Raw genomic sequence first — 27,594 nt, forward strand, 5'->3', positions numbered from 1 at the left:
TATGTAAATTCCACAACGCATTGATTGCTGTATCTTTTGATATCAGGCATTGGAAGCCTTTTCAATGTACTTTTTAAAGCTTGTTTTAGTTATTATAGACTCTTTGCTTTTTCCTATAAATATTAAAGTCAGATAATCAGTTTCCATAAAAATCCTGGTGGGATTATGATTAGATTATGTTGAATCTTTAGATCTTTAGCAGGTAGGGGGATTGACATCTTAACAATTTTTAGTTTTTTAATCTGTGGTACTTTTCATAACCTTGGGACTATAATAAACACACCACATAGTTAAATTGTAAGAATCTCAAAGTTTCATCTGTTTCATTTATTTCATTTTGTCATATTTTCCTTAACTTGAATTTGTTTTAGCATTTTCTTCGTTCTCATTTTTTCTCTTCCTCCCTCCCTCCTCCCTTCTTCCTTTCTCCCTTTCTCTTTTCTGATATACATCTATTGTTGTTGAATTCAGTTCTCATTTATTTGACTATATCTTTACTTCACTCTCATCTTTTTAGAATGTATTCAATAGCAATAGGTATAGATGAATATAATAAGATTAATATAAGATCTCCCTAAGGGATCTCTGTATTCGATATATATTCTTCCACCATTGTATAGTAGCAACCCAGTTTCCCCTTGGTAGTCAGTATCACTTACCCAGCCAGTACAGTAACCCCTTTCCTTACATACTGATTCAGAGGCATGAGGAGCCCCAAGCAAACAGGTGGCAGTTTCAACTTCCAGTTTAAGAGTCTCATGCTCTATCGACTGAGCTAGCCAGGTGCTTCAACTTCCAGTTTACTGGAATTTCTGTTATGTCTCTAGGTGGAAGTTTTTCTCCCTTTGGAGCTAAGAACTCTGTATTATCAGAACCTCTGTTTGCAGAGACGGGAAGCAAAAATTTTGCTGGTAGATCACTAGAAGTAAGTGAATGAGGCCATTCTCATTTTACCTCTTAATTCTCTGACCCATGAATACTGGCTATGGATGAAAAGGCTAGTATGTATAATACCCTGATTTAGAGCATGCACACTGTCATGGAGAACCTCGCCCTAGTTCCACAAGATATTGCCACCTAACTGACATTACAACCAAGTGTACAAAAATCCATTCCTGTTTTATCAAGCCAACTATGTCAAGAAGTTGGGGAACATGGTAAGGTCAGTGAATTCCATAAGCGTAGACCCACAATATTGTCACACTTCTTTTGCTGATTTGCTGTGAAATGATCTTGATCAGAACAAGGCTATGTAGAATACTGTGATGGTACACATGGCATTCTGTAAGTTGACAGATGGTTGTTTTTGCCTAAGCATTGCATTCAGGGAGGGCAAATCCACATCCAGATAAAGTGTTTATTCCAGTAACAACAGTAAAGAGCAGTTTCAGTAAGAAAGTAGAATAGAAGTTTTTGATCCAAGAGTAGAGTTTCAGAGTTAAAGATTAAAGAGAACTAAGAACCAGATACTGCTTTGGGTATTGTTTGAAAATAAATATTATTAGAACAAATGAGTCAAGAAATTGTGAGGCAAGAGTTTTATGTGGGTGACCCTTGCTTTTCTCTAAAATATTGACAAGATAGTTTCTTTTAAAATGTGGGAAAGTAACCTTGGTTGTCAGATCACAGTGGTGCAGTTGAGAAAGCAAGTCACGTAAATTAGTCCTTCTCAAACTATCTGTGGTGAAGGACCAATTTAAAAAAAAAAAAAAATTTCCAATGTGTTATCACTTTTTATAACTAATAAAAATTAAGTACCAAAAAATGAAAAAGCAAATAGACAGGGAAAATTCAACCATACTTTTTTTGTTATTGGGTTCAAACAGCCACACATTTGCTCTGTGAATTTCTATAAAATGTTTAATTGCCTCCTCTGAATTTTAGTACTGCCTTTATGGCACTATCAGTTTCAGACCAGCACTAGCCCCTTGGATCACACACTCCAATTGGATAACAGAAACTTCAAAAATTGAAAGGATTGTTTAGTGGATTAGTGGCCTGGAAATGACAGTTAAGAAGCAGAAAAATGCAAATCCCTTCTTCCTACCTCTGAAGTAGTAGTATGTGAAAGAAGGAATACACTCTACTAAAGAGGGTTCACAGAGACACATCACTGGAAGTAAGGTGGTTTTTATATTGAGCTGAAAAAATAAAGGGATTAAGTTTAAGATTGTATAGAAGTATCTTGGTAATGAAAAGATACCTCCAAAGGCCACAGATGACGAAAGTATAAGGAGGGTAGATAAGAGAAAGAGCTAAGCCAACAGAAAATTAGAGTTTTCATTGATTTGAGTGAGTTGAATATAGTAGACCATTCTTCACTGCGATTGTTCTCCAGTTAATCACTGCATTTGGGTAATGTTCTTGACCTTACAAATACATGTCATTAAAACAATTACAAGAACGTTTAGGAATTAAAAAAAAAAAAAAAAGGTATAAATTATAGACTTCATTGAACAATGAGGAAGTGTCCTGAGAATTGTCCCCAAGTTTCCAAAGCTTTTGTGACAATATTCAATAAATCAGTACACAAGTATTTACTGGTTTCCTATGAAGAACACTTGTTATCATATTTACATATTCAAGGTAATTAAAGCCTTATCTTTCAAAGAATATTAAACTTGTTGATACTTTTATTTTTCATACTTTTTTTAAATTTTTCTTCTATTTTAATCTTGGAAATTGGAGTGGCTTCTGTTAGGATTTTAAAATGTTTGAGCAACACATTTTATAAGAATATTAAGAATGAACCCATAAGTAACTGACAGCTCTAGTGAGATTACAACATTTATAATAGCAAACAAACAAAAGTTTGCAAGCCAAGAAGAGGCATCTGTAATTCTAGGAACGCAATAACTGAAAAAGAGCTTAATAAACTATTAAAATGTGGCTATCATCCAGTGACTACTATTTCCTGATCTCTACTTTGTGATTTACAATAGTATAAGACGCATCTCTGTCCTTTTGTGCAATAACTGCCAACTTAACATTTAGGTTATACTGTTGTTTGTTTATGGATTTTGAGAAAATCCATTGAAGTTTACTTAAGAACCAACTCATTACAATGGTATTATTTACCGAATTTTGTTTTCCTGACTATTAGCTAACTACAGGGTTCAGCATTACAAGGTTATAACTGTACAAAAAGGATCAAAATACCATATCCTAGCTGTGGCATTAGCTAGAGAAGTAAAGTCATCATCTTAGAAATAAATGTCTCTATAGAACTGAAGAGATTAAAGAAACTAAGCTTAGATCAGACTTCTTTTATGTAGTAATTTTATAATTATATTAATTAGTTATAAAATATAGATTTTAATTACTTCCCAGTTATTCATTTTAAACTACAGCAATACAATACTTTTCCGAAATAATTAATATCAAAGCAAAAATTTAGGACAGTTATAGAAATATTGAAATTGAAGAGGAAGGGTTTTTTTAATTTTATTTTAAAAAGTTTTAACATTTTATTAAAAAAATTTTTTTTAATGTTTATTCATCTTTGAGAGAGAGAGACAAAGCTCAAGCAGGGGAGGGGCAGAGAGAGGGAGACAAAGAATCCAAACAGGCTACAGGTTCTAAGCTGTCAGCATAGAGCCCAACATAGGGCTCAAACCCACGAACCATGAAATCATGACCTAAGTAGAAGTCGGATGCTTAACCAACTGAGCCACCCAGGTACCCCAACGTTTTATTTACTTTTGAGTGAGAAAGTAATAGAGTACAAATGTGGGAGGGGCATAGTCATCTCTCTATGCCCAGCAGGCTCCAGACTCTGACCTGTCAGCGCAGAGCCAGATGCAGGCCTCAAACTCACGAACCACGGGATCATGACCTGAGCCGAAATTGAACACTTAACTGACTGAGCCACCCAGGTGCCCCTGAAGATGAAGTGTTCTTAATGAATTGCAACTTTTAATTAAACTAATAAAATTATATGATTTCAAATCTATTTAAGATTTTAGGTCACCATCCTGATCATCTGGAAACTACCAACCAAGTATTCTTAAATTTTATACAAACATATTTCTAATTCAACTTAAGTTATACATTAGATATCAGATATTAATAACATTTTGTGTTTAGATTGCCATTTTCTTCTTGTTAGGCCCTAGTGGATTGAGATTCTGAGAAGATGTGGGCATGGTGAAAAGATTTCCTCTCTCCAGAACAGTAACTACTACTGAAATCAAGGAACTATGGTGGCTTTTATCTTTTATTTTGGGCCCTACTTCATTTTTTTGGTAACCTGCTTAAATTACTTCCTTGGATTTATCATCCTACCCTTCCCTTTTTTTACTCCCAGATCAAGGTGCCATAATACATAGCCAGAGAATTAGCTGCGAATGCTAGGAAAGAGAGATCACAGAGGGGTATGTTGAGTGGCCAAGTGGTAAGTTAGTGCTGGCCTTCTTTTGTGTTCAGGGAAGTGTTAGTTACATTTAAAGGGCTAAAATGGAACAAACATCTGCAATATATTGAATTTTTTTGAACTCCTTTAGTTCCTATTACCAGCTCAAATCATAGGAATCATTTCTAAATGTGTTCTAAATAAAATCTGAAAATGGTGATTTAATAACTCTCTTCTTTGGTAGACTAACTACATTTGGTAAGTTAGCAGTCTTTACTAACTCTTTTCCAGACTAACTACATTTAGTAGGTTAGCAATTTCTAGCAATTTGTTAGATGTTATATAATTAAAGACTTACTAATTTACTTTTAGTTTTCTCAAATTTAGTAATTATTATCACTAGCATATTGTGGTATACCCTGGAGGAAAATTTCACTGCTAAGGAAGTGTTTAGGAATTTGTGTACATAATTCCATTTCCTACTAACTATTCTAGGAATTCAGATTTACAGATACTAGAAAAGATATATTGAAAGTTATAGGAAATTGGAAGAGTGTTAAGTCAGCTTGAAACAAATGAAATTTACCATTCAGTTTCTGTATTGCAACAACTTTTCTCTCAATAGGAAAAATTGCTTTTGTTCTCTTGAAAAATGATAGAGGCTTCTTGCCAGTATAATTATTACCAATCTTGCCATGCTTCAAAAAACAATTGGAAAAAAATGTAGGAACAACAGGTTACACAAGAATGCACAGAGTGAACTCGATGATTCCCCTGGCATTATGTCTAAAGTCACCCTTCCTGACTCAGGAAGATAGAGCCCAACCAAACACAACAGTGGTCTTGCTATAGTAAAGAAAAAGAAATTTAAGTCTAAGTATTTGATCTAAGTATTAAGTCTAAGTATTACCTGAAATTTGCAGATGGTATTAAATGAGTGGTAACTGTGCATATGTTAGGTATCTTACCATGGACCATCCACAATATGTAGCGTACAACTAGAAGCAGGAAATCCTAGAATCAGGAAAATGTGAGGCACATTCTAGAGAAAATGTAGTCAATAGAAACAAATCTCAAGACATTAATATGTTAGAAATTGCAAAGTGTTTAAAGTATCCATATTATATTTCTTCAAAGACTGAAAGGAAAGATGATCCTAATGAGTGAACTGTTGGGAAATATCAGCAAGGAAACCAAGTCTAGGAAGAACCTAATTGTAAAACTAAAATTGCAACATCTGAAGTGAAAAACTCAGTGGACAAACTGACCAGTTCAGAGACTGTACAATAAAAGATTAGTGAACGTGAAGACAGATCAGTAGGAATTACCCAACCTGAAGTAAGAGAAAAAAATGAAAGTAAAAGAACACAACCTTGATGATCTGTGGGACAACATCAATCAGTCTAACAAGTATGCCACAGAAATCCCTAAAGAAGAGAGAAAAAGTGAGTCAGAATAAATATTTGAAAAAAGAATTTCTGAAGATTTTTCAAATTTGGTAAAAACAGTCTTCTAGATCAAGAAGCTCAGTGGACACCAAGAAAAATAAATACAAAGAAAATTTTACCTAGGCTCATCAGAATCAAACTGATGAAAACCAATTTAAAAGAGAAAATCTTGAAAGCAGCCTCAAGGATGGGCACTGATACATACATGGAACATTCCTGCGAATGATGGCTGACTTCTTATCAGAAATAATGAGAGTAAGGAGACAATGGCCATAACCTTTAAAGGAGTGAAATGAAAAGACAAAACCAAAAACTGTCAACCCAGAAGTATATATATAGTGAAAATATCCTTCAAAAATCAAGTAAAACCATGTAAAAAAAATGTAGAGGAACTATTTTACAGAAAAGTGAAAGATCAGAGAATTGAACTCCAGTATAACAAGATCTAGAATATCTAAATATTTAGAAATTGAATAGTGCCCTTTAAGAAAAAAATCCAAGAGTCAGTGTAAGTAGAGAAAAGTGAATTAGAAAAATACTACAAATTTATGAGATAATACATATCAGAATTTGCGAGATGTAGCTAGAGCAGTCTTCCAGAGAAATTATATAGCTTTAAATATTTATGTTAAGAAGAAACATCCACAATCAGTGATTTAAGTTTCCATCTTAAAGATTAAAAAGATAAGCAAACTAAATAAACACAAAGTAACTAAAAGTATAAAGAGCAAAAATAAAATAAATGTAAAAGAAATATGAAAGAAAAACAGAAAAGTAAGCCAAAGTGACTTTTTTCTGAAGATTAGTCAAATGTATACGCCCTAGTAACAGCAAGGAAATGTGTCAGAGAAAGACAAATGCGATATGATTTTGCTCATATGTGGAGTTTAACAAACAACTGAGCATAGGGAAAAGAGAGGCAAACCAAGAAACAGACTCTTAACTATAGAAAACAAACTGAATATTACTAAAGGGGAAGCGGATGGGGGGATGGATTAAATAGGTGATGGGGATTAACGAGTGCACTTGTGATGATCACCAGGTGTTGTATGGAAGTATTAAATCACTAAATTGTAGATCTGAAACTAATATTACACTGTATGTTAGTTAACTAACTGGAATTTAAATAAAAACTTAAAAAACTGAAAAAGAAAACTCAGATTTGTAGTATCAAGAATGAATGGAAGGATATAAGTACAAATTCTACATTTATGAAAGGGTAACAACAGTATTATGGAGAATTTCATGGTAATGAATTTGATGACTTATATGGACAAGTAAGTTGAGAAACAATTTACCAAAATTAGTTATTCACTATTTCAATTTCTTGTGTAAGTTTTACTAAGTTGTGTTTTTCCAGATTTTTCCATTTCATCTAGGTTATAAAACTTTTAGGGGTGCCTGGGTGGCTCAGTCAGTTAAGCGTATGACTTCGGCTGAAATCATGATCTCATGGTTTGTGAGTTTGAGCCCTGTGTCAGGCTCTGTGCTGACAGCTCAGCCTGGAGCCTGCTTTAGTTTCTTTGTCTTCCTCTCTCTCTGCCCTTCCCACACTCACACTCTGTCTCTCTCAGTCTAAAAAATAAACATTAAAAAAATATTTTTAAAAAGACTTTTAGAAAAATTGACAACCCAGTTTTGAAAATTTCATGGAAATATAAATGACCTAGAGTACTCAAAAAAGTATTGTAAAAATAGGAATTTGAAGCATTTGTACTACCTGATTTCAAGACTTATTATTCAAATAAGTCTTGAAGTTTTGTAGTTATTATTCAAAAATTACAATAATATGTCTTGTGCATATACAAATCAGTGGGACAGTGTAGACAGCCCAGAAATAGAACTACTCATATATAATCATTTTTTTTGCATTTTTAATAGCTTTATTGAGATGTTCATGCTATTCACACATTTAGTGTATGATTCAGTATTTTTTATTGTATTTACAGAGTTGTGTATTCCCGCAATTTTAGAATATTTTAATCCCAAAAGGAACCCTGTACACATGGTCAGTCATCCCTATTCTCCGCCCCCCCATACCCCTCCCCTAGCCCTAGGCAACCAGTAATCTGCTATCTGTCCCTATAGATTTGCCTATTCTTTTATATAGGGGAATCATACAATATGTGTTTTTTGTGTGACTAGCCTCTTTCACTTTACATAATGCATTTAAAGTTCGTCCATGCGGTAACATGTATTAGTATTTTTTTTGCCAAATTATACTTTTTAAATTGCCAAATAATATTTGTATATATATACCACATTTTGTTTAACCATTGATCAGTTCATGGACATTTGAGTTGTTTCTATTTTGTGTTTATTGTGAATAATGATACCGTGAACATCCATTTACAAATTTAGTGTGGATATATATTTGCTTTTCCTTTTGGGTGTATACCTGGCAATAGAATTTTTAGATCATATGGTAACAATGTCTGACATTTTGGTGAGCTACCATTTTGTCTTTTTTGTTACTGGTTTATTTCACTTAGCATAATGTCATCAATGTACAGTGTGTCAGAATTTCCTTCCATTTTAAGGCTAAATAATATAACATTGTGTATATATACCACATTGTGTTTACTCATCAATCAGTGGATATTTGGGTTACCTCTACCTGTGGTTATAGCGAAAAATGCTGCTAGGAACATGGGTGAAGAAACATTCTGAGATCCAGCTTTCAGCGCTTCTAAGTATATACCCAGAAGTGGAATTGCTGCATTGTGTGATTATTCTGTTTTTACTTTTTTGAGGAACTGCAACACTGTTATCCACAATGGCTATGCCATTTTATATACTCAGGAGCAGTACACAAGTCTTCAAATTTCTCCATATCCTCAGCAACACCTGTTATTTTCTGTTTATTTTATAATAGCTTTTATAATGAGTGTGAGATAGTGTATTATTGTAGTATTTGTTTGTAATGATTACTGAGGGTAGACATCTTTACATATATTTATTGGCCATCTGTATGTCTTCTTTGGAGAAATGTCTACTCATATTCTTTGCCTATTTATTAGTAAGATGTATTTTTTTTGTTTTTGTGTTATAGGAGTTCTTTATATATTCTATATATTAACCATTTATTAGATATATGATTTACTAATATTTTCATCTGTTCTATGTGGTGCCTTTTCATTCTTTTGATTGTGTTCTTTGATGTACAAATGTTTTGAATTTTGACGTAGTCGAGTTTATCTATTTTGTCTTTTGTTGCCTGTGTTTTTGGTGTCATATCCAGGAAATCATTGCCAAACCAATGTCATGAAGCTTTTCCCTTCTCTTTTTGGCTAAGAGTTGTATAATTTTAGCTCATACATTATTTAGATATTTGAGGCATTTTGCGTTAATTTTTGTATATGCTGTAAAGTAAGTGTTCAACTTTATTATTTTGCATGTGGAAAACTAATCTTCCCAATACCATTTCTTGAAAACACTGTCCTTTCCTCCACCGAATGGTCGTAACCCTTATAAGAAATTATTTGACCATATTTACAAGAGTTTATATTCCTGAGCTTTCTATTCTGTTCCATGGTTTACATGTCTGTCTTTATGCCAGTACTACACTCTTCTGATTATTATAGCTTTGTATAAGTTTTGAAATCAGCATACGTAAAAACTGTATATGTCATGTTTTATTGGTGATTGGTGAATTGACCCTTATATCATTATAAAGTGTCCTTCTTTGTAACAGCTTTTGACTTAAAGTCTATTTGCCGGATACTATTAATAGCAACTCCTGTTCTTTTTTTGGCTACTGTTTGCATGAAATATCTTTTTCCATCTTTTCAGTTTAAGCCATTGCGTGTCCTTAGATTTAAATTGAGTCTATAGCAGACCATACATCCTGTTGGGGTTTTTTTGTTGTTGTTGTTTAATCCATTCTGTCCTTTGAAGAATTTAATACAGTTACATTTAAAGTAATTACTGATAGAGAAGGACTTCCTGTTGATCTTTTGTTCATTGTTCTGTATGTGATTTGCAGTTTCTTCAATCTGTGCTTCCTCCCTAGTGCCTTCCTTTGTTTTCAGTTGATATTTCTATAGTGATGTGCTTTCATTCCCTTCTCATTTCCTTTTGTTTATAATTCTGTAGATATTTTTGTGGTTTGCCATGGGATTGCATAAAATATCCTAAAACTTATAGCAATTTATTTTAAACTGATAACTTCAATCACATAAAAATTATACTCTTTTACATCTCTGCCTCCCCAATTTATGTTGTCACAAATTATATTTTTACATATCATACACTCATTAACATAGATTTATAATTATTTCTATGCTTTTGTCTTTAAATTCTATACAAGAATAAATAGTAGGTTTATAAACCAAAAAATGACAATAATACTAATGTTTATATTTGTCCATATATTTACCTTTAGTGGAGAACTTTATAATTTCATGTGGCTTTTTATTTACTGTCTAGTGTCCTTTCATTTCATCTTGAAGGACTCCTTTTAGCATTTCTTGTTAGGGCAGGTTTAATGTTAAGGAACTCCCTCAGTTTTTGTTTATCTGAGAATGTCTTAATGTTGTCCTCATCTTTGAAGGACGTTTTTGCTGGATATAGAGTTCTTATTTGACACAGAATTGGGCTTTTTTTCCATTCAGCAGTCTGTGCATCCCACTGCTTTCTGGCCTGCAAGGTTTCTCCTGAGAAATCTGCTAGTAATTTTATTAAGGGTCCCTTCTGCATAAAAAGTTCTTTTTCTCTTGATGCTTCCAAGATTCTCTTTGTTTTTGACTTTCAATGGCTTGATTATAATGTATCTTAGTATGAGTCTCTCTAGATTTATCCTACTTGGAGTTGAGTTTCTGGTATTTTTATATCCTGTATTTTCTCAAATTTGGGAAATTTTCAGCCATTATTTTTTCAAATGAACTCTTTGCCCCCTTTCTCTCCCTCTTCACTTTCTTTGAATCCCCTAATAAGTCCACTTGATGGGACTGTAAATCCCTTTGACTCTATTCACTTTATTTTATTTTATTTATTTTATTTTATTTTATTTTATTTTATTTTATTTTATTTTATCATCTTATCTTGTCTTATCTTACTTTATTTTATTTTTTTCTCCTCAGACTCAGTAATTTCAAATTAACTTTAAATTTACTGATAGTTCTGCCTATTTGAGTCTGCTGTTGAACCCCTCTAATGAATTTTTCAGTATAGATATTGTGTTTTTCAGTTCTAGGTTGTGTGGTTTTTTTTTAATAATTGTGTTAATTTGTTGATATCCTTATTTTATTCATAGATTGCTGTCCTGATATTAATTTTATGTTCATGTTCTCCTCTACCTCATTGAGCATACTTAAGACAGCCATTTAAAGTCTCTATTCAGTAAGTTTGATTCACTTTGTTCCTTCAAATAGGCCATGATTCCCTCTTTCTTTGTATGCCTTCTCATTTTTTTTATTGTTGGAAATTGGGCATTTGAACAAATATCTACATCTCCCAGTCTTTATGGACTGACTCTATACAGGAGACTTGGACTAATGAGAGTAGTGTGATGGCTCAAGTTCTTCTTGGGCCTTTTCTAGACATGCATCTTCCCTGGGCCTATGTATGCCTTTTTCCCAGTTCTTCCCTTTACTTGGCTGCTCTAAATGTCCTAATTTCCCTTAGAGTCTCATACTTGCTTCTTTGCAGGTCCTTGGATATCTGTTGTAGTCTTCTGCTAATAATTTCTTGACTGCAGACACCTAAAGCTCTACATTTCTTCTATAGTACTCATTCATCACGGTATCCACTGTTGGTTTCAGCAACTTCCAACCTGATATCCAAACTATGCCATTCTTCCCATCAGTACTCCACAATCAGACAAGGCAGAAACAAGTCCCTTGGACTACCTGTAGACAAGCCAGAATGTTGGAAAAAAAGTCCCACTTTTTTGTCTTATCCAAAGACGGAACTGGGAATTGGACAGCCTGCTTGCAACTGACATCCCTGTGATGTGCCCGGGGGGACAGTCCAGGAGGGGCAAGTAAAAATGCCACAAAATCTCCTACTAATTTGAGAGTGTCTTTTTCTTGGCTGAGGGTTCATTTGGTTGCTGCTGATCCTTAACTGGTTTCTAGAATTCCCACAAAGCTTGGTTCATATGTTGCTTACTTTTTATTTCCACTGGGGAATTTGGCCCTGGAGCGTTATCCTACACCCTTTTGCAGAGGTCACTGTCATTGTGGCTTTGATTTGTTTTTTCCCTAATGACTAATGATGTTGTCTTGTCTGTTTTTGTGTTTATTAGACATTGTATATGTTCTTTAGAGAAATGTTTCTATTCTGATCCTTTGCCCATTATTTATGTTATTATTCTTTGTGTTACTGAGTTGTAAGAGTTTTTTTTATATATCATACATACAAACTATTTATCACATATATTATTTGTAAATTTTTTCACGTTCTTAACGATATCATATGGGGCACAAAAGTTTTTTTTATTGTGAAGTTCATTTTATACTTTTTGTCACTTGAAGGCTTAGAAGGTTATGCTTAATATAGTGTCACTAAGATTTACTCCTAAATTTTTTATCCTAAGATAAATTACTCCTAAGGTGTTTTCTCCTAAGATTTTTATGGTTTTGACTTTTACAGTTAGTTTTGTGATCAGTTTTAAATTAATTTTTCTGTATGTCTTAAGCAAGTTGTCTAAGTTCATTCTTTTGCTTGTGGGACTCACTTGATTTTAGACCAGGACATCAGTTTAGTCCATTGAGGAAAGATAAGACAGCAAATAGTGGTGCAACAGCTGGGTATCAGTACGGAACTAAAAGGAGTCTTGACTCTTCATGCTGTAATCAAAATTAAAGTCAAGGAGGATTGTAGACCTAAGCAAGAAAGCTAAAACTTGAGGAAAATATCTTTATTACACTGAGTGAGGGAAGCATTTCAGAAAGGACAGAAATAGCTCTAACCATAATGCAAAAATTGATAAATGTGCCTTTAACAACATTAAGGCTATCATCAAAGGCCAACTTTAAGAAAATGAAAAGATAAGCCAGAGTATGGGAGAAAATATTTGCAGTTCATGTATCTGACACAAGACTTAAATATTAAGTATGTTTAAATGATTCCCACAAATCGATCATAAGATAAACAGTCTCCCCTAAAAATGGGCAGAAAATTCACAAAAGTCCAATGAACACATGGAGAGATTATAATTTGTGAACAGGGAAACACAAATTTAAATGTGATACTACATCACATGAACTATGGCATCTGAAATTTAAAAGACAGACACAACAATTATTGGTGAGGTTGTCAGCAACCAAAATTCTGATCCACTGCTAATGGGAGGAGAAGATGGTACAACCAGTTTTGAAAACTGCTTGGCAGTTTCTTATGTAGTGGAACAATATCTACTCTGTGACGTAACAATTCCATTTCTAGATATTTAGCCAAGGAAAATGAAAATATATGTACATTGTAAGAGTTGATTAATAGTATGTATATTAACCTTTATTCTGAAATAGAGATGCAAACTATGATTTTTCAGATGAAAAACTTTTCATGAACGCAACTCACATAATAAACTTAAATAGTATTACAAAAATAATATTTTAATAACAGCATACTAAATAAATTCCTGCATACATGTGGATACCTTTAAAATAATTGTCATCTTTACTAATCCTTTTACTTTGTTGTTTAAAATGTTTCTTGGAGTGTCTGGGTGGCTCACTCAGTAAGCATCCAACTTTGGCTCAGGTCATGATCTCGCAGTTTGTGAGTTCAAACCCCATGTCAGGCTCTGTGCTGACAGCTCGGGGTCCTGGAGCCTGCTTCAGATTCTGTGTGTCCTTCTCTCTCTGCTCCTCCCTTGCTCACACTCTGTCTCTGTCTCTCTCTCAAAAATAAACATTAAGAAAAAAATAAAATGTTTCTTTAATCTTTTTTTAAATAACTCAATAGTTTAAAAGGACTAAAAATTACTGTGTTTGTTACTAAATCCCTAGTTATTTACTTTCTTACAGTGTTTTGAAATGAATATATGTAATTAAGATATATATGTACAAATTTGTAGAAATATGTCATTGTGTGGCATGTTGCCTGGTGGGTGCTTGTATCTTGTCTAATGGAGGCTCAGTGAATATTTACTGAATATATGTTTTTAAATATGTTTTATGTGTGTGTGCATGTGTGTATATACACACATATCAGCTATAGTACATGTGGCTTTAGAGTCTCATTCACGTAATTATTGTTTTTCTTTTTTAATCTTTGGTATTTTTAAACTTAATACCTCTGAGCATCGTATAAATATTGATTTAAACTGTTATTGATATTTTTCCGAGGCTTTAAAGAAACAAGTTACCCTTTGAATTTGAAAACTCTTTATTCCAAGTTATTGCAGTGTAACAAAAGCATTCTAGTTACTGTTTTGAAATCTAAAATGAGGTGATTTTTAAAGATTGTTCTAAATTAAGAAGAATAAAAACTTATTTATATAGTCCTAAGTGCTTCCAAACATCTGCAGTTCAAAGTACATAATTCACATTGACACCAAAGTGTGGTGTCTGTTTTGACTGGAAGAGTCTGTTGTTATTTTTTGTCTGCAAAGGAAAGAATTGTATAGCATCCAAGTGGAGTGACGTTTGATTGTATGCAGTCAAAATGGTCCGTGACTGAAAGCAGATTGTACAGGAGAAACGGGAGCTGTTAAAAACTTATACAATATTAGAAAACTTTTTGTTAAAAACTTAAGGCATATTAATCTTTCGGAAAGAGCACGTAGAGTACAACAGTGTAAAACAATGTATTACCTGCTTGATATAATTCTTCATTATTTACAACAGCAAGTAAAAGGAAATTACTGCTGAAAACAGATCTTGTATTAAAAATGGGCCAAATCATTTTATGATAATTTTTATAAATTTTTATATTTTTTATGTTTTTATAACAATTTTTATATTTTATATGTTTAGTTCACTCGCCCTGTAGAATTAATTGTTTGTTTAGAGAGAAAATTTTAATCCTTTTTTTCTTATCAGTGAACCTACAGACCACAGAATCTCTGAGCCCCTGAGATATTTTTACCATGCTACAGCTGTCCATCTTTTTTTATCTCTATCCCCCTCTCATTTATTCTTTCTCATGTTATTTTGAAGGAAATACCAGATATAATATCCTTTTTATCTGTAACTTTTATTGTGTATTTCTTTTTTCTTTTTTTAAGTGTATTCATTTTGAGAGAAAGAGTGAATGAGGAGAGGGGTGGAGAGAGAAGGAGAGAGAGGATCCCCAGCAGGCTCTCCCAAAGCCCTCCACAGAGCTCAAACTCATGACCTGAGTTCGTGAAGATCATGACCTGATCTGAACCGTGAGATCATGACCTGAGCTGAAACTGAAAGTTGGATTCATAACCAACTGAACCACCCAGGTGCCCCTTACATTGTGTATTTCTAAAAGATATGAACTGTTGCTTATAACCACAGTATCATTATCACAACAAAAATATTAACAAAGAGTATTGTGAAGCATCTGATCAGTTTTCAAATTCCAGTCATTCCATAAATATCATAACTTTCTTCTTTGTTTGAATCTGTATTTAATAAGAATTACACATTGCAAATGACTGAATTGACTCTTAACACTTTTTTTTTCACATAAAAGTTCTTAGTTTATTAATCCTCTCATGAAAAATCTGCACAATCGCCAGATAGTCCCTGAAGCATCTTTACTCCTTCTGTTGTCCAATCTCCAGCTCACTGCTAGACACTTCATTTCTTTTTGCCAGCACCAACTTTAGCTTTTGCAGTTCCCCTGACTTTCGTCATTTGGTTCTTGCGTTCCTTTCGCTGTTTTCTCGACGTCTTTTTCTTCTCATACAGGCCATGTCGTGCAAGTCTATGTTTGGGTTCATTTTTCTTTGCATAATCCAAGGAATCATAAATCATGCCAAAGCCAGTTGTCTTGCCACCTCCAAAATGGGTTCTGGATCCAAATACAAAGATGACATCTGGTGTGGTCTTGTACGTTTTGGCTAGTTTTTCCCGAATTTCTGTCTTAGGTACTGTTGCCTTTCCGGGGTGAAGAACATCGATGACCATCTGTTTCCGCTGAAGTAGTCGGTTGGTCATGAACTTCCTGGTCCAGATAGTTACTGTGTCATTCATGATGGCGGTCAAGCTTTAGGCAGCCAGGGAGGAAAAGAGCAACACTATTTTTAATTTATAGATTCCCTTTCTATCTCTTTTTGTCCTTGGAGTTTATTTTTTAAACACATTGAGTCCGTTTTCTTGTAGTTTCCCAGTTTATTGATTGCATCTCTGCAGTGTCATTTAATGTATTCCTCTCTTCTCTTTAAGTATCTATAGGCTTGATCAGATTTAGATTACTGTTTGTTACCAAGACTGCTTTACAGGTAGTTTTGTGTTTTATCTGGGAATACATGTTGGTTTGTGAAAGAACTATGTGAGTTATTAACAGGTCTCAGTGGTCTATTAATGATCTCAGTATATTAGTATCTCTTAGTTTATTAATGACTTCAAAATTGTGATATTCTAATACTCCTTTTTTTTTTTTATTAGCTTGGATGCTTCCATAGCCATTTTCTTATCTATTCTTTGACTACCCAGTGGTAAAGTTTATATAAGAAAGGGTAGATAAAGTCTTGGCTTATAAATTCCCCCACAGAGCTAATTAGTTTTTTTAAAAATTTTATTGTAATTATAAATTTAATAATTTAAACATATTCTGTGTGTTACAATATATTTCACTTACTATCCCTATTGGTGATCATATTGTCTCATCTTTAGCTACAGGAGAGCTTTTCAATTTTTCTACTGAGTGCTTTCTGAGTCTCTTTGATAATTTCTTAGTCCTGATTAATACAAAACTTCTGCTAAGAACACGTGTTCTTGGATCATATTGTATATTTCTTGTCCCAGACCTGGAGTCAGCCATATATCCATGGAGTCCTATATTTTTAGTAGGAAATGGTACTTGAAACTCATAGGGTAGGTGCTAAAAGTACTCATTGCTACCGGATTTCCTGTTATTTCTATCTTTTTCAATGGGCAGAACTAGGAAATACACAAACACATATTTTTTAAAGGTAAAACTCTTTGTATCTTCATACTGATGCTTCAGTTCAATTTCTGAACTAAAAGGTTTTTTACATATTTTATCTTTCATCTTTATTTTCGTCTCATTTGATGTGAGCCCTAGTTCCCAAGGGCACTGTAACAGTATACAGATAGCATTTACTTAAGTTCAATTAAAAAAATGTTTTTTAAGTTTTTTTTCCCAATATATGAAATTTATTGTCAAATTGGTTTCCGTACAACACCCAGTGCTCATCCCAAAAGGTGCCCTCCTCAATACCCATCACCCACCCTCCCCTCCCTCCCACCCCCCCATCAACCCTCAGTTTGTTCTCAGTTTTTAACAGTCTCTTATGCTTTGGCTCTCTCCCACTCTAACCTCTTTTTTTTTTTTCCTTCCCCTCCCCCATGGGTTTCTGTTACGTTTCTCAGGATCCACATAAGAGTGAAACCATATGGTATCTGTCTTTCTCTGTATGGCTTATTTCACTTAGCATCACACTCTCCAGTTCCATCCACTACAAAAGGCCATATTTCATTCTTTTTCATTGCCACGTAGTATTCCATGTGTATATAAACCACAATTTCTTTATCCATTCATCAGTTGATGGACATTTAGGCTCTTTCCACAATTTGGCTATTGTTGAGAGTGCTGCTATAAACATTGGGGTACAAGTGCCCCTATGCATCAGTACTCCTGTATCCCTTGGATAAATTCCTAGCAGTGCTATTGCTGGGTCATAGGGTAGGTCTATTTTTAATTTTCTGAGGAACCTCCACACTGCTTTCCAGAGCGGCTGCACCAATTTGCATTCCCACCAACAGTGCAAGAGGGTTCCCGTTTCTCCACATCCTCTCCAGCATCTATAGTCTCCTGATTTCTTCATTTTGGCCACTCTGACTGGCGTGAGGTGATATCTGAGTGTGGTTTTGATTTGTATTTCCCTGATGAGCAACGTTGAACATCTTTTCATGTGCCTGTTGGCCATCCGGATGTCTTCTTTAGAGAAGTGTCTATTCATGTTTTCTGCCCATTTCTTCACTGGGTTATTTGTTTTTCGGGTGTGGAGTTTGGTAAGCTCTTTATAGATTTTGGATACTAGCCCTTTGTCCGATATGCCATTTGCAAATATCTTTTCCCATTCCGTTGGTTGCCTTTTAGTTTTGTTGGTTGTTTCCTTTGCTGTGCAGAAGCTTTTTATCTTCATAAGATCCCAGTAATTCATTTTTGCTTTTAATTCCCTTGCCTTTGGGGATGTGTCGAGTAAGAGATTGCTACCGCTGAGGTTAGAGAGGTCTTTTCCTGCTTTCTCCTCTAGGGTTTTGATGGTTTCCTGTCTCACATTCAGGTCCTTTATCCATTTTGAGTTTAAAAAAATGTTTTTTAAGTTTAAAAGATGTAAGAAACCTCCTAAGTCTCAGTTTATTCATTAGAACCTTTAAGAATATTAATATTTGGCAGAATATGATCAGGGAAAGTATTATTTTTAATTATGTTAGTTCAAAATGAAACTCTAAAACCATGGAAGATGTTATGTAATACTTGGTCTAGCAACATCCATTTTCTCTAGCATTTGTCTTCTTTCTTTTTGTTCATTAAAGTAGGGAGGATCACTAAACAACTTGAAACTGTAGTCCTTTAGGACACTTGCTAGTTTGAGTGGTCCCTGGGCCTTATCTTCTATCCCTCTTGTACTTCATGGCCATGGAAACTGAGCCCAAGTATGCAATGTGAATAAATGCCCTCAGGTCAACAGTAGCTTTATTGTTCTTAAGTTATACTTCTCTGTTTGACTACAGTGTTTCATATTTTGTGTATTATGTAAGTAGGAAAGAACTCTCTATCCCTGGGTTATTTCTGATTTCCTACTTACTTCCTTACTTAAATAGGTGGTCAACTTGTGACCATGATTTCTCACTTTCTTCAAGCAGACCCTTGACATTTCTACCTTTCCTCCTGTGTTCTTCCTCTTTTTCTTCATTCAACTTATAAAATCATGTTCCCCAAATAAGCCCAACTCAGATGTCATCAGCTCCATGAGACATTCTTTTATCCCATAGCCAAAATTATCTCCCCCACATTTGTAACCTCGTAAGTCATAGTCATTCCGTTTAAGTACTTAATATGTAATAATTTTGTATTAAAATCAATTGAAAATGTAGAGGTTAATTCTAGTAAAGAATACTTCTGCTGGATTGTGATGCTCACTGCTATGTCTTACTCGTTTTCATGCCTCATGATTTGTGTCTTCACAAAACACATTTATGTTTTGGTTGCATTTATGAGCAAATATTTGAATTGTTACAGGCAAAATGGGACAGATATAAAGTTTCACTCAAATCATTTTTAAAATGTGGTAAGTAATTTTTTAAAATCTTATTTATTTATTTTGAGAGAGGAGTGAGTGGGGTAGGAGGAGAGAGAGAGAGAGAGAGAGAGAGAGAGAGAGAGAGAGAATATATCTCAAGCAGGCTCCATGCTGTCACACAGAGCCCAAAGTGGGGCTTGATCCCATGAACCATGAGATCATGAGATGAGCCGAAATCAAGAGTTGGATGCTTAACTGACTGAGCCACCCAGGCACCCCTAAAAACGTGATAAGTGATTCAAGTTGTCACACAGCACATGTTGGAATATTCATGGCAACATGAAATGATCTACCACTATATTATATTTGACTATAATGTAGTCAGCACTATATTTGCAGAACTTAATTTCAACAAAACTTTATCTGGTAAATTAAATTAATATTTTAAAAATCTTGATTTTGTGATTATTATTTTACTTCATTTATAAATACATTTTGGTTTTATAGTTGTATTATATATGCATGAGTCATGTATATTCAGTGTTGTATTGTAAAACATCATTCTATAATTTAAGTCAATAGCAGCAGTTTGGTATGACATTTCTTTTAAAAGGATTTGTGCCTGGGTGGCTCAGTCGGTTAAGCATCACAACTCTTGATTTTGGTTAGGGTCATGATCTCACAGTTCATGGGATCAAAGCCCTGCTCTCTGCACTGATAGCATGGAACCTGCTTGTAAATCTCTTCCTCTCTCTGCCCCTCTCCTGCTCACGTGCACATGTGTGCATGCACGCTCTCAAAATGAATACACAAACTTAAAAAAATAAAAAATATAAAAAGACTTGTATATTACTAAGGCTTGAGAAATACTGATACGGACTAAATATTATAGAGGTCAGAGGCAAAAAAATCAGTGTTAGATGCCAAACTGGATTATGACTGTATCTTGATTATTTTGTAATAATGATTTTTAATTCATTAGGACAACTAGCTACTTGTCAACTAATCTAGAATTAACTTTGTATAGGTATTTACTTACTGGTTGTTACTTAAATATCCTAATTTTTTTAAGTTTAATTTTTTAGTAATGTCTACTTCCAGCGTGGGGCTCAAAATCACAACCAAGAGTCCCATGTTCTATCCAACTGAGCCAGCCAGGCATCCCTTAAATATTCTAACTTACAAATAGATAAATTAAGGAGTGATTTTTTAACTTTTTTCCTGAAAGATGGCTTTAGTACTTTATTCCTTTAGATAATCCCCCCATGTATCTTGATATGGTCCTGAATTACAGCACATCACTTTATAATTATTGTGTAAAATGCTCGATATATTTATATGAAGATCTTGTATTCAAATGTCATAGTTCAATTATTTTTTAACATAGATGCCCATTTATGCTTTTATTTATAATTTATTTTTTTAACTTATATTCTCATATATCTCCTGTAGGTCAGAATGTCATTTCATGTTTGTTATCACTTGTTTTACTTAAAAATAAGGTTTAGCCAAAATAGAAATGAAAAACATTTGTTTCCTTAGTTGTTTCCAAACCTATAGCACTATAGTTACTACTTTCTTCCTTACACAATTGTTTCCTTAGATATTTCTAAAAATCTGGAAAACCTGTTAATACATATTTTATAATTGCTATTTAAAAAAATTTAATAAAAATTCATCACAGAATACCATATTGAGGTTTACTTAGAACCCCATGTGATTTTTAGATGTTTTTATTCAGCCAAGAGATGCCTAATAAAAACCATTTGATCAATGAAGAAAATAATTTTAAATGTAGTTTGATCTTAATTTTATGAAAGCACAAAGTATTTTTCTATCTCATGGTAATATTTAGATTAATAAAAGATAATTGCAATTGAATTGCCAGAGTACTATAAACAATATTATTTTGTTCTTACTCATCATTACTTTTAACTTACTATTCTTGTTGCGAAAGATGCCTTGTCTTTTAGTGAATGCAGTGGTATTATTTACATTAATTCATGTGGCTTGTTTGAAAAAAAAATGCTATAACTCCTTTACTTAATGGGATTCTTCCCTTGTGGCAGTGCAAACGGCTAGAGCAGGAGCTTCATCATCTGAAAGAGCAGAACCAGACTTCAGCAAACAACATGAGACATCTGACTGCTGAAAACAATCAAGAACGTGCTCTGAAGGTAAATCTCTGTTCCTTCTTACAGGCAAATTAAGGTTGTAAGCCCTTGGTGCCAGCTTTCTGTGCTGCATATATCAGTTGTGTACATTTCCGCAGAAGTGAGCTGTGGTGTTTGCCAACAACCCCTTCTTTAAACACAGATACAGCACCCTTCTGTTATGGTATTATTTTATTTCGTGTTATGTGTACATGAAAACAACATATTTTCTGAATTTTGAGTGGTGGTATATTAGTACTTTAGGTTCATTCTGTTTCTGATTTTACAATATATTTTTACCTTTTGTAGTTAATAAAAAGTGGCCACACTAGAAAAGAAAAAAAATTAAACCATGAGCCTTTTCTTCACATCAATATTTATTACACTAATCTTGTAACATTATTAACTCACAGAAGTGACTCTCCCTGAAGGGTATGTGAATATATTTGGGAATTGAAATAGTACTTAAAATGTTACTTATTACAAAAAAAAAAAAAAAAAAAGGAAGAAGATAGTGTACCAGAACTTGAAACAAGTGTACATTTCATGATAAGAGGTTCTGTTTCGTTTTAGTATAGATCCAATAATCATGAAAATAGATCCAACATCATTTTTATTCTACTAATTATATATTTTTTTCTTATTGTACTTATGACTTTCCATTCTCCTTTTTCATCTTTGTCCCAATTCCTAGCATAGTACCTATTTATGACACAGTAGTAGTTCCTGCCCTCAAGGTGCTTACATTCTCATTAACTGCTTAAAAATAAAAACAAAACCACATCTATAGGAAACAGAAAAGATTCATCATTGTCATGATTGTGCAGTAAGAAAAAATATGCTATCAAGAAAATTGTACTTTGTTTTCTTAAATTCTCTTTTTGCTACAGTTTGCAGGAGAGTATTACAGCATTAGCAGGATAACTCACTAAGCCAGGATTATCTACCAAAATTAGAAAAATGGTGACATTTTGAAGTGGAAAATATTTTAGTCTGTCAAAAAGTGTGAAGTTTGGTTGAAGTCAGATTTTTCTGTAAATGTGTTTAGCTTCATTTTGAAATTCTCAGTGAGTAATTAGGAGCCTATGATAACTTTGTTGTCATTGTTTAATGCACTTTCTCCTCTTTTCTCTCAAATTCATAGATAGACTAGAGCAATAAGCGGGAAAGAAAAGAAATTTAGATTCTTGATCATTTTTTAATTACCCCAAGGAATTTAAAATTATTTAAGTAAAATTTAGTATAATCATTTTTTTCCAGTGTATACTTGCAAATCAAAAGAAGGATTGTTTTAAAGGCAGCTTACATTATATATGCCACTTTATTATCAGCATCAGGGGACAGACTTCATGTGCCATATATGATATGGCTATTCTTATGTAAAACAGACCTAAAATTAAAATTCTAGTCTGTTAAGTACATAATAATACCATAGTCCTTCTTCTGGATTTTTTGTTGTGTATTTATGTTAAATTGAGGAGGGCACCTGTTGGGATGAGCACTGGGTGTTGTAGAGAAACCAATTTGACAATAAATTTCATATAAAAAATAAATAAATATATAAAAAATAAATTGAATTAAATGGCACCTGCTATCTGTGGAGAAAAAGAAATGTACATTTCTAAGAGGTTATTAAAATTAGAAGGTAAGATATAGAACAAAAAACCCCTGGAAATTTAAACCCAAAACAAAACCCCTATAAAATAGAAATCTGTATAAATTATGGACTATATAAAACAATATATAAACAAAGCTACGTTTGAATCCTTTTTTTAGTTATTTTATGCCAATTTTCTCATGAGAAACCTTGAATTTATTTTATATATCTGCTTTATTCTGAATCATTTTTTAAAATTATTCTTCTAGGGATTTTGTTCTGTTTTTGGTGCTTTGGGTGTTGCATTCTGTATCTTCAAGTTGCCATATAAGTTCTGAATAATAAGTTTATTATCAAGCTGTCTAATGAATCAGTTGTTTGTGTATTTTCTCAGCAGTATGCCTATCTTTTATGGTACACTTACAATTATTTTTGTGTTTGTTAACTCATTCAATATTTAGTTACTATGTAAATAAGCTTTAGGGAGAAATTTTTTAAAAGAGTCACTGTCTCTAGGGACCTTCAGTCAGTCAATAATATTTCTAGTATTTTATTATAAAAAGTACTGTTATTGATATCAGTAAAAGGTAAATTTGATTAGGATGAGAGCTGAAAAATTTATGGTTTATTTAATTGTGTAATGCTGAAATTCATAAAGGAAACAGTCCTAGTGATATGTTTGGGAAAAATCCAAGTTAATGGTCATACATTATATAGGACTTTCCAGTAGATTAAGGCAAATACTTGATTATCATACAAAGAAATACTTTTTAATATTATAGTGCTGTTCAAATAATAAATCTTTGTTTATTTTGATAACCTGGGAATTCTTTCTAAATTAGTTCTGGTGGTAGAGGATAAAATTGGTTATTTGGTGACCATATACATTATTTTTAAAGTAGTATGGGATTATACCAGCTAAATTTGCTAAGATGGAATTTCCCCCTAATTTTATAGCGTTTGCTGTTTTCCCTAATAACAAGTAAAACACACTGGTACGTATGGGATGAAGGTCTAAATTTATACTGATACCAGTCTATAGTATAATAGTTAATTTAATAAAAGCTTATTTTCTCATTTAAAGTACATTTTATCCATTTATGTGAGGAAATTGGTTTCTTGAGGAACACAATTTTGGATAGTTAATATTTTTAAATAAATTTGGATCAGCCATAAATATGCAGACATCAAACTTATTGAGAAATTTCACGTATACTGCCTTCTTTTCCTCTTTCATTTTATTTATTTACCTTCTTTATCATATGTCTTTCACTTCCTACAATTGGACTTCTCCACTGTAATTCCATTGAAAGCCATTCTTTCTTAGATTATAAATGACCTCTGGTGATTAAACCTGTGAAACTTATTCTTTATTCTACTCAGCATCCCAGTCAGTGTAACTAGAACACATTTCAATTTTGTTGGCCCTGCCCTTTTGAAATACTTTCCTGTGGTTCTCTATTGCTATACCATTTTTCTTCTTTGAATGGTGTTCTTTAGTTGGTGCCTCTTTTTCTACCTATTCCCAAGTTGTGTGATAAGTCCCTTATTATTCTTAAAAAAAAAATCTTTATTCATTTATTTTTTTTTTTTAGAGCAGTTGTAGATTGGCAGCAAAATTAAGCAGAGTGTGCAGAGTTCCCACATACCTCCTGCCTTCACACATGTAAATGCCCTCAGCATCCAGCTCCATATTTGTATATTTGTTACACTCCATGAATCTACATCAGTTTTGCTCACAGTCCACAGTTTACATTAAGGGTCACTCTTAGTGCTGTACATTTTACAGATTTTAACAAAGGTACATTACATGTATCTACTGCTGCAGTATCATATAGAAGAGTTTCACTCTAGAAATCCTCTGTGTTCTACCTATTTATTTTTCTCTCCTCCCAATATCTGCCACCCATTAATCTTTTTACGGTCTCTGTAGTTTTGCCTTTTCCAGAATGTCATTTAGTTGGAATCATACATTATGTATTCATTTAAACTTTCTCTATATTTTTTGATGGCTTCATAGCTCATGTCTTTTTAGTGTTTAGTATTCCATTTTCTCAATGTACCACAGTTTATTTATCTACTCATCTACTGAAGGACATCTTGCTTGCTTCCAGAATTTGGCAACTTTGAATATGAAATGAAAATGAAGTATGAAAGTTTCTATAAACATCCATTTGCAGAATTTTTTGTGGACGTAAAATTTTCAGCTCATATGGAGAAATACCAAGGACTCAATTGCTGGGTTGTATGATAAGAATGTTTAGTTTTGGAAGAAACTACCAAACTATCTTCCAGAGTACCTGTACTATTTTTCATTCCTATCAGTAATGAATTTGATTTGTTTCTCCACTATCTCACCAACATTTGGAATTTCTTTTATTGTAGACTTGTTTCTTCTAATTTCATCCATTCCTACACTATCACCTGTTATTTATATCTTAATGACTATCTCGTCTGCCCTTCCACTTGGATATCTTAATGTTTCCTTAACCACAACAAGTTTGAAAACAAATCCCTCATTTGACTCCCTAAGTCTTTTCTCCCCAGAAAGAAGTCAGGACCTGAGTCTAACACTATTGACTGTATGACTTAACATTTATTCCCAATCATATTCTCCTTTGTTTGTCTTTACTATAGAACCAGGAGAAGTTAAACACTTTCTCAGCCTTTCTTTTTGCTAATATGACATAAGAGGAATTCAACAGGGTAGAGAGAAGTTGGAGTGTCTCTGGAAAAGTTTTTGTTTCCTTCATGTAGGACTGATACAGCAGGCATCTTATTACCTTAAACACTTACTGCTACCTGGAACTACATCAACCATCTTATAGCCATGAAGAAAACACCAGAAGCTAGCCATTAACATTATTGAGCCCCTTAGCCAATGAGCTACTTTGAGAACATTAAACACCTATACCCTGATTTCTTTTTCTGGTAATAGATATACCTCATATTTTAAATCACTTAATAGTTTTCTGTTATTTACTTCCAAATTGATCAATTAACATCTATTAATTAATGATACTACCATACTCCTTAGACACGTAGGTTAATGTAATTGACATAACCTTCATATTCTTTTAGGCTGTCATCCACCACAAAGCAGTCAGACATTCAGTCCTGTCAATTCTGCAACAATGATTTCTCTCCTATTTTCCTTTCTATTTTTATTGTCCTACCCCTACCCTATGTCAAATTCATGATCTCGATAATACTACTACAAGTATATCTCATTTTATTGTGCTTCATTTTATTGCACTTTACAGATAATACATTTTCTTCAAATTGAAGGTTTGTGGCACCTCTGTATCCCAAGCAAGTCTTTTGGTGCCATTTTTTTCAACTTTTTGTCTCTGTGTCACATTTGATAATTTTTGTGCAATATTTCAAATTTTTTCATTAGAATTATATTTGTTGTGGTAATCTGTGATAAGTGATTACAACTCACTAAGATCAGATGATGGTTAGTGTTTTTTACCAATAAAGTATTTTTTAATTAAGGGATACACATTGTGTTTTTTTAGACACAATGCTATTGCACATTTAATAGACTATAGTATAGTGAAAACATAATGCTTATATGTGCTGGGAAATTAAAAAATTCATTTGACTCACCCTATTGCAATATTCACTTTATTGCAGGTGTCTAGAATATTTCCAAATACAGTATTTCCAAAGTATGCCTGTACCCTCCTAACTTTTCTGTCCTTGGTTTCTCACCTCTCTAAACAGTTGTTACTTTCATTAGCCATCATTCTAAAACAGAAGGGACACTTCACTACTCAAAAACTTTCATTGTCTTGCATTTTCAACAATGACCCTTGAATGACCCTTATAAAAACAATGAAAAAGGATGGCTAACATGTATATTTTAAGTATATTTTACAACAACATTATAGAAAAGACAGGAAGATAAGGAATTTACAAAGACCTAAAACAAAGTAGAAATGAGAGCAGGGGACATGAGAAGTAAGTGATTGCCTGAAGTTGTCTTTTACTCTGAGAGCATTTGTCAGACCTTGGTGAATTTTCCATTTTAATGGTTTCAAGGGCAAGACAAACAAGAGGCAGAGCCTGGAGCCTGTTTAAGCCAGAGAGTGTAATGAGATACCCTCTCTTGAAGCTGGTATCATAATGGCCACACCATTAGTGTTTAGGTGAACAAGAGTCAAGCCCTTCATACAAAATAAGGTAACAAAGGAATTTGACTTTCTTGACTGTGGAGGAGAGGAAATTGCTCAGAATTCATCATCCTTGGCCAGCTTTAAGGCAGGTTTTAGAACCACACAGGTTGCCTGAATTCTTGCTATCTGTGTAACTCTAAAAGCTGAGGATTTAACTGAAATAGTCCTACCCTGGCAGGACCCATAGACAACAGACCAAAGCAAATTACCTTCCAATTAGCCTCTAATATTTCTTATAGATAAAATTTCAAAGACCCAGAGCTATCAAAAAACACATAAGAGAAGAAGGCACTTCTAATGAAAGTTAGTAAAAACATAAGGCAGCAGAATCATTTACTAAAACAACAAATAGTTTAGGTATTCTAATTATCAGTCACAGAATATAATATAAATGTTTAAGTAGTATCTTTAAAAAGAGATGCTTAAAAATAAGAGCAAGGAAAATAGCTAAAAATGATCAAGTGAATTTGGAAAGCCAAATGAGATTGAATTTACAGAAATTAATAAAAA

The 27,594-nt window shown here is 33.3% G+C and overlaps 2 protein-coding genes across 5 annotated transcripts in view; one reads left to right on the forward strand and one right to left on the reverse strand.

Moving 5' to 3' along the window:
• The window catches only part of MIPOL1 (mirror-image polydactyly 1), a 316,534-nt gene that overhangs the window by 131,669 nt on the left and 157,271 nt on the right, over nucleotides 1–27,594 (forward strand). For all 4 annotated transcript variants that reach the window (XM_058738871.1, XM_058738870.1, XM_058738872.1 and 1 more), the window contains one exon: nucleotides 21,223–21,330. In XM_058738871.1, the coding sequence (XP_058594854.1) occupies nucleotides 21,223–21,330 (108 nt within the window). The remainder of the gene's footprint in view (nucleotides 1–21,222; nucleotides 21,331–27,594) is intronic.
• Nucleotides 15,406–15,955, reverse strand: LOC131517120 (small ribosomal subunit protein eS24-like). The gene has a single exon (XM_058738874.1). It carries the CDS (start codon nucleotides 15,912–15,914, stop codon nucleotides 15,519–15,521), a length of 396 nt encoding a protein of 131 aa, XP_058594857.1. The 5' UTR covers nucleotides 15,915–15,955; the 3' UTR covers nucleotides 15,406–15,518.

The sequence above is a fragment of the Neofelis nebulosa genome, chromosome 7 (assembly GCF_028018385.1).
Source record: "Neofelis nebulosa isolate mNeoNeb1 chromosome 7, mNeoNeb1.pri, whole genome shotgun sequence".
In the NCBI taxonomy this organism is placed as follows: Eukaryota; Metazoa; Chordata; class Mammalia; order Carnivora; family Felidae; genus Neofelis; species Neofelis nebulosa.

Coding starts and splice junctions, on each gene's coding strand:
- LOC131517120 (XM_058738874.1), bottom strand. CDS start 15,914: ATGAATGACACAGTAACTATCTGGACCAGGAAGTTCATGACCAACCGA.